A 17,167-nucleotide genomic window follows, 5' to 3' on the forward strand; every position below is an offset into this window, starting at 1 on the left:
GGTACACTTGTTGTTACTTTGAGTATATGGTGAATGAGATTATACCTGTAGGACTTGAAGACCAGGAGAGGGCTACGATATGGTCCAAATGGAACAGGTTTCAGCTCCGTACAACCAGCCGTTTGGCATGAGATTGCTTCCACATCCACTGGAATCACCTGAAAAGCCAGGCAGCAATATACGAGACTATTAATATATAAACTATTAATATGAATGTGCCACACTTCCCCCCTCATTTGAATACAAGACATTCTTGACAAGTGATTTTTTTCTTTTTTCTACAAAAACGGTTATTGCAAAATGTTGAAACTGCTGTTGTGAAATATGACAAAAATACCTTGATAAGACTACCCTTAAAGGGCCACTTCACCTCTGGGACAACTAGATCTTATTTTATTGTTGTTTGGGACACAATCAACACAATCCTGAGTTATTTTTTGTATTCAATCTGTGTTTTGAGATATTTTAGTATTTCAGCTGTGCTAGTGATGCATTTTGCATCATATGATGCATTTTGCATCATCATGCTGCATCATATGATGCAAAACGCATCACTAGCACAGCTGAAATACTAAAATATCTCAAAACACAGATTGAACACAAAGAATAACTCAGGATTGTGTTGTTGATTGTGTCCCAAACAACAATAAAATAAGATCTGGTTGTACCAGAGGTGAAGTGGCCCTTTAATCATCCCATCTAACTTAACATTTCAGATAACCAATCTGCTTCCAGAAATACATCATGCAATTTAATACCTTGATTTGATGGAACTAATGAAGTCAATCAGTTTGTATTTTGCAGATCAAATGTTCAGTGCCTAGCACTTGTCCCAACTCCATTACTCAAACAAATACCAGTTATTTTACTCAATGTGTAAAATAATAGCTAACAAACACAAATTTTGATTCTGAGCAGGCGAGCCTGATGATAGACAATGTCAACAACTATTACCCTTTGTTGTGTAGTTTGTTTTTATGAGCAGCTAATTTTGCAGAGAACCATATACATTTAGATTTACAGGAGATTAGATTCTTAAAATCTTTCAGCATCACCTTTCCAACTGGAGGAGGCTCCACATCCCCTCCCAGTTTGTGTAGTTCGCTTAGCAGCAGCTCTCCCATTCGGGCCTGTTGCTTATCTCTCTTCTTCAGTGCCTCCATGTGTAGTCCTGCAAACAGTTCTGAAGGCTTCGCCGAGCTAGCCATGGCCTTGGCTGGTTTGACTGTGCTGCTGCTGCCATCCTTGGCCGGGGTGGAGCCGAGCTGCTCCAGTTTAGGCTTGGTGAAAGAGTTGGACTGACGGAGGGAATGTCTGCGGGTGCCTTCTCTAGTGGCAGCGGCTGGTGTCGCTTGAGGCTCGGCGTCGTTGTCCTCCGTCTCCACGATATCTCCGCTGTCTAGCGTGAGCTTGTCCTGAGTGAGATCGTGCAAGGAGGGCTGGGGCACAGGGAACGGGCTGGACGGTGGTGGGTGTTGGCTTGGCGTGTTGGATGGGGATGGGATTGGAGTTGAAGCCCGTATGGGTGGTTCAGATGTGACCCCTACACGGTTGTGCAGAGCCTGGGCCTCCTTCAGCTTCTGGATCTTCAGGGCGTACTCAGACTCTAGCTGCTGGAGTCTCTTCTTCTGGGCACTTAGCTCGGCATAGTGGCGCTCAGAGCCGCGGGGAGCTCCGTCAACTCGGCTCAGCTTTCCTGGCTGGATGAACAGGAGGTAACAGTTGTTAAGTACTAGGTTTAATTATGTTACAATCTACCTTTGTGTTCTCTTTGCATTCTAATGCTCTGCTCTGGAAGCAGAGAGCTCTGATCAGGGCATTCTGTGAGATAGATGCGTGTTCCTTCAATGCATCACTTGACAGACAGCTAACACCAGGAAATCAATGAACTTAGATATAACATGTTTACTGTGTCCTCTTTTCATCAAATGTTTTTGTAAAACTGAAATGAACAACATGGTTACAAACCATTCTTACAGAACAGCACACATACAGTATGCAGACATATTTTAAATAACCTCAAAGCACATGACAAGATGAAATGCAACATAATCTCGATGTACATGTTATGACAAGAAGCTAGTTAACTTGATGATCTGTGATATGAACAGTCACTCTGTTCAACAGATATATGAACAGAGTGACTGACCACTGAGAAAACAACAATTACTGTTATTAGAACAAAATGCCACAAGGTGGTGCCAAAGAGTATGACTTTTTATAATGTGTGCCATTACAAACAGCATGGCAGAGCTTGATAATTATTTTGAAATTTACAAACGAGAACTGGTAAGCCAGTGTCAAGATGGCAAAGACAAACAAAAATGACCATGACAGGAAATTAGACTGATATCATTTTAGTGATTTTCTGTTTCGCAATGAAGAGGAATGTGTAAATAACAATGTTACTTTGTAAGAACAATATCAATCATGTTTTAGTGTGTCAAACTGACGGTTTTGTATGCTTGTTATTCAGTTACGCAAGATGTGTGGGTCACTGGCTAATCACCATATACTGTTTATTTCGTTGACCAGGGTCCCCAGATGTTCATACATGGCCCCCTGATTTCTCCCTCCAAGCCAAATCTCTTTGCCAAAAATAGCTGTTCACAATGCAACATATAGTGGACACCTATGGTTCATATGGTTACTCTAATATATTACACTCACCAAATGATGGCTGAGGTCGGTGTGTCGTTTCAGGCCCCTGCCTAATGCAATCTGGGCCAGGGTCAACTCTTTCTCCATCTTTGCAGCCTGGCTCTTCTTTATAGACACACGGTGCTCAACACGATGTAACTATGCAGAAGAAATGTTTAGTGTTACTTGCGTGCTTCACCTGGAACTCATTTGTCACAGTGGGGTTATTTGAGAAACGTTTCCTTTTTGCCGTTTCTGATGTGCATTCAGAGAACACAGTTTAGCTTCAATGATGGGTTGTGAAAAACAGGGCCGTTTGTCACTACCTTTATGTAGACTTCTGAGAAAAAACTATCAATCTAAACATCTCAACAAGAGGTTTCATGCAACAGACAATCAAAACACTGATTACTAGCTCCCATCTGACCTCACCTGTTCCTGGAGTTTCTTGAGGAGAGTCTTGTTTGCACTAACTATTTTCTCTGAGGCCAATAGCTGCTCTTTCAGTTTGGAAACCTTGGACTCTGCTGCCTTCAGCGATTCCCTCTTCTTCACCTCCTGTTGGTGCAGCTGTCTGAGAATGGCCTCATCTTTGTGCAACAGAGCTCTGGGAGAGAGATGGACAAGGGGCAAATAATGACAAAAAAGGTAATGCAATCGTTTCATCTGAATAATCATATTTTCAGACATACCTTTGCAGCCCGATTGCTTTTTAAATACTTAACAAAAATATCACAAATAGGGGTGAATTTGGGACTGTGCAACACAGGGGTAAGTGATCACATCCCCTTGGTCCAGTGGTGAGTGTTACCTGTGTTTGTTGAGTTTTTCATCCGCTTCTTTTAAGCGGAGCTCTGCCATGGCCTTGACTGACCAGTCCACCTCGGAGTCAGAGACCACTGGTGAGGCAGCAGGACTGTGGCTGTGTTCCTTCACTATTCTCTGCTTCTCCCTGCTGTAGTTGACATTTTAATTTTTTTAATCTCACAGCGATATTTTTTCCCTAATTACAAGTCACATTACCTAACATAGACAAGCACATCAGATGCCAGCATTAAAAGAAGGCTACCCACTAATAATTCAGGTGATTGGCAGTAAAATAATACCTGGCAATTTCTTCTTTGAGCAGACGATATTCAGCCTTCTTGGACTCGGGCAGAGCTTCCGGGGTTCTGACTGGGTTGTTCTCTTTCTCAGATCCGGACGTGCCTTTGGGCTTCGCAGCCTAGGGTGACATTTAAAAAATGTTTATAACATCCATCTTAAAGGGGTGGCTGGATGCTAGAAGAACAAATCCGTTTAATGGATGCCATCAGTCAAAGCACTTGTCAAGCCATTTGATGGATGCTTTCAATCAAACCACTTGACAGATATCAAGATGAATTAATTTGACACATATTTATTTAAAAATGGCATAAAAAGAGGCAGAGTAGTGGTTTATAATTAATTAGTAACAGTCAGCATTTTGCCATCTCTCAATTCTTGATTGACAAATAAGTATTCAACGATACTGTGAAGTAAAGAAAGTTGGATGATAAATTATGGTTATCATTTTAGGAAGAGAAAAATAACATTTGATATCATACAATTTACAATACATAATTAAAGTAGGTGCCCTTAACAATACAAAAGCGTTCAGGGAAGTAGAGTGTGAATATGCTATGTAGAGTAGTAACTATGAAAAGTAAGCAACATGATTCCCCTAGCATCCATCTAAATAGTTAATGAGGAGGGTTATCATTATTAGATATTAGTTATTTCTTTTTTTTTTTTTTTATATAATTTTTATCCCACGATTTTGCAACCCTTTTTCACCCAGTGCCAATTGCCTATGTAATCCTGGGCTCTGTTCTCCCTCTGCCGCGCCTGGGGAGACAACGGACTGACCTCATGCTTCCTTCAATGCATGAGTAGTCCAAGTTGTTTCTTTTCACCTGACAGGGGGGATTTCCCCGGGATGGACGTAGCGCGTGGAAGGAACACGTTATTCCAACCAGTTCCTTTCCCCTCCATCAAGCGCCCCGGCTGGCCAGGGGGAGGCATTATTGAGACCAGGATTACTGCATGTTTTTGTGAGGGTATCAACCCTAGGAGACACGGGGAGAACATGCAAACTCCACACAGAAAGGCCCTATCGCCGACCCCACCTAGGGTGTGGGCTCTGATGACGCGGAGGGAGAAACACGCCCCCAGCACCCACAGCATCCCCCGGCGGGAATCAAACCCAGGACCTTCTAGCTGTGAGGCGAAGCGCTAACCACTGCGCTAACCACTGCGCCACCGTGCCCCTGATATTAGTTATTTCAAGTCAAAGCCACCCACCTCTACGGTCCTCCTGGCTTCCTTGATCATGAACTCCAGCCCTCCGAACACAGATGGAGCAGAAGTGCAGGCATCCATGTCAGAGTCACTATCATCAGTGTCATTCAACTGCACCACCACTGACTTGTGCCTTGGGAGCTAACACACACATACACACACACTTATTGGGTTTGCTGCTGACAAAACACAAAGAACAATACATAGGGTGTATCCTACATTCTTATACAGCTTTATGGCACTTCTTCATTCCACGAGGGAATACAAGGTTATATCAGCTTTAGTGTTTCCTCTGGATTGATTCAGCACTGGTGGGCTACCACAGCAATAAGAACATTAACCAACATGAGGAAATGCAAAACTAAAACTAGGTTTTCCGGTAAACACAAAAGTTGTGTTCCTGTTTGAAAATTAAAAGCATCTTTTATTATGCCATTGGGTCCAAAAAACAAGATTTTTAGCTCTGTAATGTGCACTAGAACCACAAATTGCACTAAAGGGAGGACCAACATGAAATATTACCCTTAAGCAAGGGCTGTTACATAAAAATTCTACTGAAGCTTCATTGTCCATGACTCCTCCAGGATCATCTTTCAAGGACCACAGCTGAAGATAGGCTTCATTGGAGCTGGTGTGTATTGCTCACACATGTTGCCTACAGCTATGCACGTGCTCTTGCATTATTTTCACATGAAAGCTGGAAAAGTCCCTACACGCCCACAATTATATTACACTGTAAAATGTGTGTTAAGGCTGTGTGTAAAATGACCTTTACATATTCCTTTTAAAACACCATATGGATTCGATCCATAAGAACCCATCGATTTTCAAATGTGTATTATTTTGAATATAAAATATTGTATGCAAAGAACACAGCAAAAGTACCACAAGCGGGGCTCTGGGAACATGATGGCCTCTGGGGAATTTGTTGCCTCTGGTCTGGGGCACCGTGTTCAGGTGACCCCGGGGTGCTGGCTGAACACCCACAGTGGGCTGGGGGCTCGGAGAGGGAGGGCCGCTGGTGGTCGTCTTGTCCTGGAGAACCAAAGGACATAGAATCGTGAAAAGGTGGTGTGAATAGCAAATAGTAAACATGTCATCCCTTACCGGTGATGTAGTCCCACTTTTGGGACTTGGGGACAGTCATTGGGGACTGTAAGCTACTTGAAGTATGGAGTAAACTGTAGGATAATTTTGGTAGGGGACAATGAAAGGACCGATTGACATTTATGTTGCCTGCCCTCCTCCAAATTAAGCGTACAAGTCATAAAATAATATAGATGAACATTTTCAAAAATGTGTGAGCTTGTTTATCAGTTATTTTTGCTATACGTCATATGCCAACGGGCCGTCTGGCTGCCTATTGGCGTTTGGTGAACGTGTCTACTGTGCCATCGGTGGTAGTGAAGCATCTGCATGAGTCAATCACCCAAATATGTCCGAATGTGTCAATAAGAGAGGGGGTTCGAAAGAGAGACACACGACTTCACGGATGCACTCACTTCTGGTAAAAGAACATCACGACTGATCAGATCATGACATTATTTTTGTAATCGTTCATAAAGCTAACTGTAGTCAATTGTTCACAGTTAGTAGTGCTCATATCTTCATAAAATAACCTCCCCAACCACAATCTGTTCATGCTGCAAACGAAAACAGACAATCTACAAACTCACTACACATTGCACTGCAACACATTGTGAGCTTGTAGATGAGCTATTTTGGGCAAAGAAATCCTGCAGAATATAGGGTTTACAACTTTATGGTAAATGGTTTAGTGATAACGGGTAGTGTGGAGACTGTACCTCAGCCACACACACTCTTTTATTGGCCATGGACATGAGGCAGGTCTCCCTCAGCAGCATCTCCTCCTCCTCTTCCTCGTCAGCAAACGGTGGTTTGGGTGGCGGCTCCACCTCATCGGGGGGAGGCGGGAGTGGGGGTGGCGGGGGAGGAAGCGTGGACAACAGCGCCGCGAAGAAAGGCTGAGCAAAATTGGGAAAATACATAATGTGCAAATGTGCTACACAAATAAAATAAAATAACTGCCATAATGAATAAGTGAGAAAGGTTACAACAGGAGGTGGTAAAGTGTTATTTTTAACACTTTTTTCAACAGAAATGACCACAGGCCATCAGTCAACTTTTGGTAAATTTCAGGTCAGAGATTATGAAGTTTGTCTACACTTCCTTTAATCAGCTAAACAACCATCAGCCATCGATTGCTGGCAAAGTTCGCGATGCTACTGTGGCTGTGTTGCACACACAAAATCTAGCTTCCTGCAACTGTGGATGTGGACATTAGACACTCATTAATTTAATAAACATGTTACATAAGCTACTGCATAAGTCACTGGTTCTCAACATGAATTCCCCCAGTGGTCTTTGAGGGGGTTCCAGGGATGGACGATTGATAACTAGGAGATAAACCACTTTCAAGTCTGTGACTCCAAGAGTGTACAAAATGGAACCGTACACTGTAGATTGGGGTCTTATTAATATCATATTGAATTAGGGGTAATGCCCTAATGCTTATCAAACTGGTGATCCTTGAAATTAAAAAAGGTTATAAATCACTGGTGTAAGCCATACCATTCCAAACTGTGCAGAGTCTGTAGTGAATGGAGGCATGTGAGGGACACAGGCAGGATCTTCAGCAGCAAATGGGTGATGCGATGGCGAAGGGGCTAGCAAGAAACAAGCATAGTACTTACTAGGCATATGAATTGTCAAATCCAGCATTAGTCAATATATTATAAGTAACCTTTAAATTAATGGGATAGAACTGTGGTTTAGGAAACATAACTGAAATCCTGATTTTCATACTTTGAATCGAATATTGGCATTACTAGTTTTGCTAAACCCAATATCAAGAAGGGTTTCTGGCAGCGAGTATGAAAATAAAGACACATTTCAAAGTAAATTCTTTAAAAGATACAAGGAACCATCTGTTAGGGGGTGTGCACAGAATACAGTAGGCCTGTAATATGGTCACTGACCTGGTGAATTGTTTTCACTGTCAGTGTCCATGGCAACCTCATCGTAGTTGTCGTATTGGTAGAGGTTTCCTGAAGTGTCCAGGCCTTGTTTGCCTGTAGATTTCCTGTGTTCTCTGTCCCTAGACTGAAGCACACAACATTTTAATACACAGACAGCTGAGGTGGATTGCGTTTGCTCCATACTAGACAAACATCTAACATACACAACATTTTTTATACTATTTGTATGTACATATTTAGTTATTCTTATTGTGTCTATAAGCTTAATCAGACTGCTATAAGGGTAGCATATTTGAGGCTAGTAATCATTTTGGCATTAGCTTCCCCTTCATCTTTTACGTTTTGGACATTTAAGAACTTTATCCTCCACTTGTCTTGTGCATTATGCTAATTACTTTTAATACTACATTTAGCATTATTTCATACTTTTTGCAGCATGGAAATTGTAAATCACAACGACTCAAGATATTTAAGAGATTTTTCAGGAGTTGCACCATGGTTTAGGGGCCATGGAATTAAGACAAAACCTTCCTCATCAGCATCTTACTTTACTGCGGGGAGCCGCCTTGCCTCCGACCAGCTTCATGAAGCGGTTGTATTGTTCATCCTGGTTCGACAAGTTGCGGATTTTCCGGATCTCGTCTTCTCGCTTGCGACGTTCATCCTCTTCCTGTCGTCGTTTCTCCTCTTGGTCCTGTTGTTGCTGCAGCTTCCATGTTCGCAGCTGCTGCTTCCTGAACGCCTGCTTGGCAGCAAAGCCTTGGATGGGCATGGAGGGGGAAAAAGTAAAAGTAAAGAGATCATCAGCAGCTTCCTAGACAATATATAAAATAAAATCACAATCGCAAAACTCACTGGCAGAAAAAGATATTCGTAAATGAATATGTATGTATATATTGTGTATAGCATTCAATCTGTGAAACAGGATGCAAGGTCCTAATGTGTCACAGGATATGTGGCTGATAGAACAAAATTGTGTTGTTTCTGTCTTGTCAAAGACAAAAAATTAAAAAGACTCAGTGAATGGAACATCAAGTCACGCAGAGGGTATGGTACTGACCTTTCTCACCTGGGCTGATAGGCTTCCTGGCTGAATGAGGCTTTACTGGGGTTCTGACCTTCTCCATCAGGGGCTTGGGGCCAGGTCTTGCCCTGTCCCTCTCTGCGGGAATTGTCCTCTCTCTTTCCGTTTGCCTGGCCCCAGCCATGGGCCTCTCTCTGTCTCTCTCCAGGGGCTTGGACCTGGTCCGTCCTGGTAAACCTGCCCTTTCTAAAGCAGCAGCCGAAGAAACTGATCGAGTGGTGACTCTATGGCCTTTGGGTGGAGTTGGGGCAGAAACCGACTTGGAGATCTTCTCCTGGGGGGCCCTGGTAGTCTTCTCCTGGGGGGCCCTAGTTGTCTTCTCCTGGGAGGCCCTGGTGGTCTTCTCCTGGGAGGCCCTAGTGGTCTTCTCCTGCGAGGCCCTGGTGATCTTCTCCTGGGAGGCCCTGGTGATCCGGTCCTTGCTCTCCTTCATCACCTGCTGCTCTTTTTGGTGCCACTTCTTGCTGGCTGACTGCAGCGCCAGAAGACGAAGCTGCATCTCAGACAGTTCCTCTTCTTCAACCTTGACTAGTGGCTGTGAAGGGTTGGAGTCCAAAAGCATTAATCCTCGTCAAACCAAAAACAAACTAAAACTAATTATAGAAAGAATAGAATCATTTAGGTACATACATGTCATATTTCTTGAATGTGTATGTGTGTATATCTATGTGTACAGTATGTGTGTGTGTGCGTATCTATCTATCAATCAAGATTCAACTGGAATAAGTTTAAACTTTGGGTGTGTTGAGGTAAACAGACAAATATTCCATGAAACCTGTGTTAGTTAACCTTTTAAAGTTGTGCAGACAGGCTAGTGTTAGACCATGCCCATTTGTGCTTAGACATACTTTGTCAGGGGATGAGGACGATTCTTCACTGGAAATGGACGACCAACTGTCACAACATACACAGGCCTTTTTCATCGGTCCCTTCTCTCCTTTCACAATTTCTTTATTGCAGGGGAGGGAAGTATTGTTTGCGTCATTGTCCACACTCTCTGTATTTGGCTTTTCCTCCGTCTCCTCTGACGACCCAGGGCTACAACATACACAGGATTTTTTCATCTTCCCCTTCTGTCCTTTGCCCATGTCTTTACTGCAGCGCAGGGTCTTTTTTGTGGCAGTATCCACACTCCCTTTTTTTGACTTCTCCTCCGTCTTTCCTCCATCTTCTTGTCTTGATTTTTCTCCATTTTCTGAAAACAGTGAACAATTCATTGATTAGCTGATGCTGTAGTATAACTATGTGGACACTGAACAAGCATCTATTTTATTTCATGTCTTAAGGCTGTTACTTGCTGGATGTTTCTCAGAAACGTTACAAACCTTCAAGAGCAGCAGTTGGTATATCAGTAGGAACTTTGTTGGACTCTTTTACGTCCAGCGTTGATGCCTGACCCTGTTCTTCCTCCCTTTCAGCATCTTTGGGTTCCTCGTCCTGTTGCTCTGCTATTTTGCTCTTAAACGCAGCATCCAGCTCTGCAGGTGTGAGCAGTTTCTGGCGTATTGGTTTGATGTTGAACGCCTGGAAGGCTTTTTTGTCTGCATTCTCAAGGCATTGCGATTCCTCTGTAGGAAATTGTTGGTGAATACTGGCCATTTCAGGTACTGGTTCGGTTTGGGGAATACTGGCAGGATGCTGTGGCGTCTCCTCTATTGGCAGGGAAACTTTGGGCTCCAAAGCCGTTTCCTCTTTCCGAATACATTCCAGCTCAAGCTGAATTTGCTTATACTTTGAAAGCAAGTCCTCAAAGCTCTCATCAACAGCAGTTTCTGCTTTGGCAACGGTGTACACCACCGGTTTTCTTACCTGATTCCTCCCAGGCTGTTTTTCTGAATTTATGAGTAAAGGAATGCACACACAGTAACCTACAGGTATTATGTGAGTTTTTACTCTAGTAACTACTTAGTTTAATTGATGGTAAATATTTAATACCATCAGGATAACAGAAGCTATAGACAAAGAAAGACAAATGTGTGTTGTGAACTTGTGTGACAATGGGACGAAAATTGTTCTCCACTTCGCAGCTGTATACAATGTCCTCATTGGACTGACTTGCTCCTTTTGGAACCTCTCCCTCCACTATATAGCTCCGAGATGAGGTTCCTTGGCGTCAGCTACCAAAATGTATTTTACTCAGTCGAATGTTCGCCACGCTTACATGATTCTTACCTTTATCGCACATTGTATCCAAAAAGTAAGGGTCGTTTTAGCATCTCTCAGTTGGATATTTTTTGAGCGGTGGAGAAAATCTATGCGAGGGGTTGAAACAAGCGTTTAAAATCCCTGTTTTTGTCAGCCTGTGGCCAGTTTTCTCGCCCCAACCGCTTGGTGGCCAAACATTTAAAGGAGTAGTTCATCCCCAAAATGACTTTTTTTTTATTGATTACTCACGCCATGGAGAATTGAGTTCAATAATGTTTTTAGTTTTTTTGTCGATTTTTTTTGGGTCCCCATCCGGAATCAATGGGGGTAAATTTAATACGTATTTGTCTTAGAAATGCGACAAATACCAATACATGTTATTGAACTCAAGTCTCCATGGCGTCAGTAATCAATAGAACAAAAGTCATTTTGGGGGTGAACTACTCCTTTAAGGCAACACGGATTAGTGGCCAGTCATCTTCGGTAAATTTGCATTGGAAAAAACTGACAATAGTCTAACTAGAACAGCAATTTAAACGCTTGTTTCAACTCATCGCTTTACTTTTTGGATACGATGTGCGATAAATGTACGAATCATGTAAGCGTGGCAAATTTCGCCGGAGAAGTCTCATTTGGGCAGCTGCGCCGAGGAACCTCGTCTGGGGAGAGGTTCCGAAAGGAGATCTGGACTGACATTTGCCTGGCGTTGCCAGCCTCTATCACACACTTCGTTTTGGGAAGAGAGTCTGGGATTTCAGGAAGAGTTTTTATTTCTGGGGTTTGCCCCAAACCACGTGCCCCAAGCTTACAGAAAACACGTGCCCCAAGCATACAACCCTGATTGGCCAACCCTTGAAGCTGTTTGAGGAAATAGAATCTCAATGGATCAGACCGTACTACAACACCACACCACTACCGCCAGGGGGTGTTATTGTGTTCGGTCTGGTTTATTAACCAGGCAAGACTGACATGTGAAGGTTACGTCAGTCAGTCTACTCTAAACGATTCTGACATTCCCTGAAAAATAGATAAGTTACAGTGACGACAAGTCTCCCACGAGTCAACTCCCCTTCTAATATAAGGTCCACAATCCACATACTACTGCCATCATGGACAGTAAACACCAATCAGAACTTTGCATGAGTGATCAGACAGGCACAAAATGAATTTACTGTCCAAAGACAATTAAATAATAACGGGTAAAGGATACGCTTTCTCGTGGGAGATTCCTTCTTGTTGTTGTGGCTCTCTGCAGGCCCATAACGAACAGGGGGAGGCCGAGTGTTGTCTCGCACTCCTCCTCCGCCGCCATCCCTCCAGACCCCTCCTCGGGGGTCCGGGTCCCAGTCCCCGCGTCCTCCGTTCGGCACGGCCCGGTGTCTGAACCGACCCAGGGCGCCGTGACTCCGTTCCCAGAAGTTGGACCGCGGGCTCTGGTCGAGTCCCGGCGGAGGAGGGGGTCGGTCGGGCCCGCTGGGCCCGCACTGCTGCTGCCTGTGGCTCGGAGGGAAAGGGCCGTGCATGTGAGGTCCGTTGTACGGCATCAGATGTCGAAAGTTGTGCGGCTGCTGGTGGGCCATGAGCGGGCTCAGGTTGTGGGGGTGCTGTTGGCGTCGTTTCTGCCTGTTCCGCGGCGATCCGCCGCCGCTAGGCCTCATGTCCTCCAGATGAACCAGCACGTTCTCCTCGGTTTCATCGTCGCAGATCTCTCCGTCTTCAAGCTCATCATCCTCCTCCCCGGCTGGAGAGCTGACGTTGGAATTCATTTTGTAAAGCGAATGTAACCTCAGCCTAACGTGGCGATTCTCAGCAACGTAGTGTTAAATTCATGGGTTAGAAAACGCGGGTTTGAATTGATCGTTCATTGGCAAATAAGACACACAAAAACACGGGCTTAGTTAGCCAGTTAGCTTCAGCTAACGACGCCCTAGCCTACTAACGTTATGCCTTCTTCTCGTCTTTCGCTGGATGGCTGACGATCAGCTGAACGACGGTTTCACCAGTGATGTCACAACTAAGCGCCATCTATGCAAACGCCCGTCCCTTATTGAATAAACCAATGAACCGCGTTAGAAATGTTTATGCTAGGTCGAAGCAAGACCCTACTAGTTCTTGTAGGCAAGGAGCAGGCCCTAGGAAACAACCATAAAGTAAAAGGCAAAAAGACTATTGACAAAAATATCAAACAGACTACACTTCCTCATTCCCATCGTCTGACTCTGACGTCACTCTACCAACCCTGGTATTTCTATTCTAGGTGCAGCAGCAGCAGCAGCATACCCTCTGTTTCAGACTGACCCTGGCCCCCCAGGGGGACAGACCTCCATTCAGAAACACCCCCACTTAGAAACATCCCCATTCAGAAATACCCACACTGAGGTTAGGGTTTAGGTTAGGGTTAGGTGACACGACCTCCATTTAGAATAATGAAAGTTAATCTTCTGAATGGCAATGTTTCTGAATGAAGATGTGATTGTGCAGCACTTTCTATTTGGTAAAATCACAATTGTCTTTTTCTTATAATGAACTTTCTGAAGTAGGCTACTTCTTTCATCTGTTCACGATGAGAAGATGAACATCACAGTATAATGTTCTCATTCTTCAACCACAGTCCACAGTGGTAACACTCACACATAAATTAGATACACATGGACAGACAGACAGACAGACAGACAGACAGACAGACAGACAGACAGACAGACAGACAGACAGACATACTTTGTCTTTTACTGATCCAGTGCAAGGGGGAATGCAGTGTCATGGCATTATATCATTTATGAAAACACAGGAACATTAATTGATTGAATACTTCATTAGAAGTTTGCCTAGGAAAAAAGCATACAATTATTATCTTATGCGGATTACAACCATGGATAGATATTGAACCGGCCAGGAGGGCGAACGGCGTGGTATTCGTACAGTTCACTGATACAAGGTCATCTAAAAGGATAAAGACCGCAAGAAAGCTGTAAGACTTGTTTGCATTAGGGTAACTTTTTTATTACAAACAAACAATAATGTACAACTAATAATTGAATATAAACAAATAAACTAGTCGGATTCCCCTATTCTTTTTCTTTTCTTTTTATGTCGTGGCTGGCTCTGTAGGAGGCAGACTGTCTAGACAAATATGTGTTCATCTCTTTGTCTGGTCTAAAAGGACTATTAAATTGTTGTAGAAATCTTCACTTAAAAATGAATGACTTCTACAAGGGATATGTGACCAGAATGCTCCCGACAGCATCCAGATGTAGAATCTCTGGCGGGTATTCTACATTACAAAGTAACCTCTCAAGACAGATGGGTTTCCAGATTGCAACCTCTTAGTGACAATGCAAGAGCTTCTGATGGGGTCAGCCTTGCCGGCCACAGATCCTGTGGGCTGGGCTGTGGCACAGTTGGACATGACAGAAAAGTCCCCATGGGCTGAGTCGACAACAGCTGACATAGCAAGAATGTTTATAAAGAGGTTCCTTAAAACAATTATCTCCTTGAAGAATGTTGCTCTAACAGCCCCGAGCAACCACAGGTAGCCAACAGATGCATGTGAGCTCTGCTTATCTCAAAACCTTACACCAGTCAAAAGCCAATCTCCAGACTTAAGAGAGAAACACACAAAAAGTGGGAGTGAATGTGATGTTATTATACTACGGAATAGAAAAAGTGGAAAGGAGGGGATGATTTTATGATGTAATTAAAGCAGTGTTTCTTTCATAGTTTTTACTGAATAGGTGCTGGGTCTACCTACATTTTTCTTAGATTATTATTTCTATGCATTTGATGTATTGATGTTGATGTACTGATGTATTACCTTTGCTTATTGCAGACATTGACACTAAGGCTTGCCCACCTGCCCCCGGCAGGTAAATAAAACGTCAGGGCAGGTGAAGTTTGCTTTCAGAACAGGTTGCCCGACCGGGCAAGTGCTCATTTGAGAGGGGACACAAACGTCTATAAACACAACACGAGATATCTGTCTAAACACCTGAATGTGGCCAGTGCGGTCTGTCTTCTGGTCTGTGGAATGTAAAATAAGAGCACTGTTGTGCTCTTTTTACTGTGGCTACTGTGTGAAACCATAGACATATAGCTATAGCTACAGTATGTAGGTATTTGGATTTGGAGGTATTGAGGTGTGACATTTTTTTATCGCACAGGCCCAGAAAGTAAAGAAATAAGTGTTAAATTGAGCGGTAATTAAAATCTTAACCTATCATTTTATAATGGACGATTTACTTTTCGGGCAAGTGGGCATGACCTGTACTTGCCTGATGGGCAAGTGCCTCTGAGACCTTAGTGTCAACCCCTGTTATTGTAAATCACTGGATTAAGAGCGTCTGCTAAATGCCTAAATTGTAAATTGTATAATAACTCCAGGGTCGTAAACACATCAAAAATGAATACAGAATATTAGCATTACCGCCTAATTCCCTCACAGAAGCCATCTCTTGACTTGAACCACTCTCAAACCAAAACATAAAATGTGCACTCAATATAGCTCCTAATTTTCATTTTAATCAGATTTAGGTGACCCCATGGCCTTTCCTCTGGACACTTATGCCGGTGTCCACTTATTTTTGAGTGGTGCCTACCGCTCCAACATTTGACCTCAACAGCTGCAATACCACTGGGTGACCTACCTTCAAAGCTGTTGAGCACCCGTCGCCCACTGGGTGTGATTTTTAGTTTTAAAAGCCCTTTCTAGCTCTTTAATAGCGTAGGCCTACTTTGGTTCATTTCAGTTTTTATTATGCAAATATATGTATATTACTTCAGATAGGTCAGAGTAGTGTCAAGGATTTATGAAGAGACTGTTATCGTTTAGATAACCTTTATCTATGTGTGCTTGTATCATCTATGTGTGCTGTGAGTGTACAGTTGGTTAGGAAAATGTGCTCTTGAAATGACCTGTGACTTTGACCTGTAACCGAGGCACCTAAAGTTTGCACATGTTGTTGTCAATAAAGATACATTTGATTATTCGACCAAAACTTCAACAGTGAATGTATTCTGTTTTCCTTGTGAATTTGTTCTTCTATAGCCAAGGCTATATAGGCTTGGCTAAAGAAGAACAAATTCAAAGTTTAGCTATGCTACCAAAGTACCAACAGTCTTAGTTAGTACCAATCTTTGTTGAAATGTAGTGGATACAAAAGTATATTTGCCTTTAAAATGTAGTGGAGTAAAAGTAAAACATAAAACAAAAATTAATGAATAAAAAATGAACTCAGTATATGTGCATGTACTTTGTTACTGTTCACCACATAAGAAAGGCTATGTTTCGTGGCACAGTGGTGCCTGCAGTTGTTAGTGCTGTTCCCTCAAAGCTAGAAGGTCCTGAGTTAGATTCCCACCGGGGGACGCTGGGGGCGTGCTTCTTCCTCTGCGTCATCAGCGCCCACACCCTAGGTGGGGTTGGCGAAAGGGCCTTTCTGTGTGAAGTTTGCATGTTCTCCCCGTCTCCTACGGTAGATACTTTCACAAAAACATGCAGTAATCCTGGTTTCTATACCGCCTCCCCCTGGCCAGCCGGGGCTCCCCAGGTGTGGCAGAGAGAGAGCAGAAACCAGGATTACAGTTTAGGCAATTGGCACTGGGTGAAAAAATGGGTTGCAAAATCATATAAATAAAAATGTTAAAAAGTAAGAATGGCTATGTTTAAATGCATATACCGGTAAATAAAAATGTTAAAAGGTAAGAATGGCTATGTTTAAATGCACGGCACTTTCTGGTATAAGGGTAGGCCACGGCACTTGCTGGTATAAGGGTAGGCCACGGCACTTGCTGGTATAAGGGTAGGCCACGGCAAGTTTATTTGTGCAGCACATTTCAACAATTCAATTCAATGTGCCTTGTTGATGAAAGGCATAACACATTAAGCAAAGGAAACGCATTATAAAAGGACATTTGAATTCAGACTGCAGGATGCCTGTGCCCTGTAGTCACATTTGCTGCTGTTGTTTTTGCCATTGGGGGCTCA

General features: G+C 43.2%; 1 protein-coding gene across 2 annotated transcripts in view; it reads right to left on the reverse strand.

Moving 5' to 3' along the window:
• zfc3h1 (zinc finger C3H1-type containing) overlaps positions 1–13,135 on the reverse strand; it is a 28,194-nt gene extending 15,059 nt beyond the window's left edge. The window contains exons 1-16 of one of the 2 annotated variants that reach the window (XM_080737759.1): positions 12,398–13,135; positions 10,368–10,874; positions 9,891–10,237; positions 9,028–9,577; positions 8,506–8,717; positions 7,959–8,082; positions 7,552–7,646; positions 6,765–6,944; positions 5,845–5,994; positions 4,963–5,100; positions 3,747–3,865; positions 3,452–3,595; positions 3,073–3,247; positions 2,671–2,799; positions 1,056–1,700; positions 46–158 (exon numbers count right to left, since the gene is read on the reverse strand). In XM_080737759.1, coding sequence (XP_080593885.1) covers positions 46–158; positions 1,056–1,700; positions 2,671–2,799; positions 3,073–3,247; positions 3,452–3,595; positions 3,747–3,865; positions 4,963–5,100; positions 5,845–5,994; positions 6,765–6,944; positions 7,552–7,646; positions 7,959–8,082; positions 8,506–8,717; positions 9,028–9,577; positions 9,891–10,237; positions 10,368–10,874; positions 12,398–12,953 — 4,184 coding nt within the window. In that variant the 5' untranslated portion in view covers positions 12,954–13,135. Of the gene's footprint in view, positions 1–45; positions 159–1,055; positions 1,701–2,670; positions 2,800–3,072; positions 3,248–3,451; positions 3,596–3,746; positions 3,866–4,962; positions 5,101–5,844; positions 5,995–6,764; positions 6,945–7,551; positions 7,647–7,958; positions 8,083–8,505; positions 8,718–9,018; positions 9,578–9,890; positions 10,238–10,367; positions 10,875–12,397 lie in introns of both variants that reach the window. The other variant, XM_080737758.1, reaches the window with a different exon arrangement.
• Positions 13,136–17,167: the final 4,032 nt, after the last annotated feature.

This window comes from Nannobrachium achirus (genome assembly GCF_963921795.1).
Source record: "Nannobrachium achirus genome assembly, chromosome: 11".
NCBI classification, from domain to species: Eukaryota; Metazoa; Chordata; class Actinopteri; order Myctophiformes; family Myctophidae; genus Nannobrachium; species Nannobrachium achirus.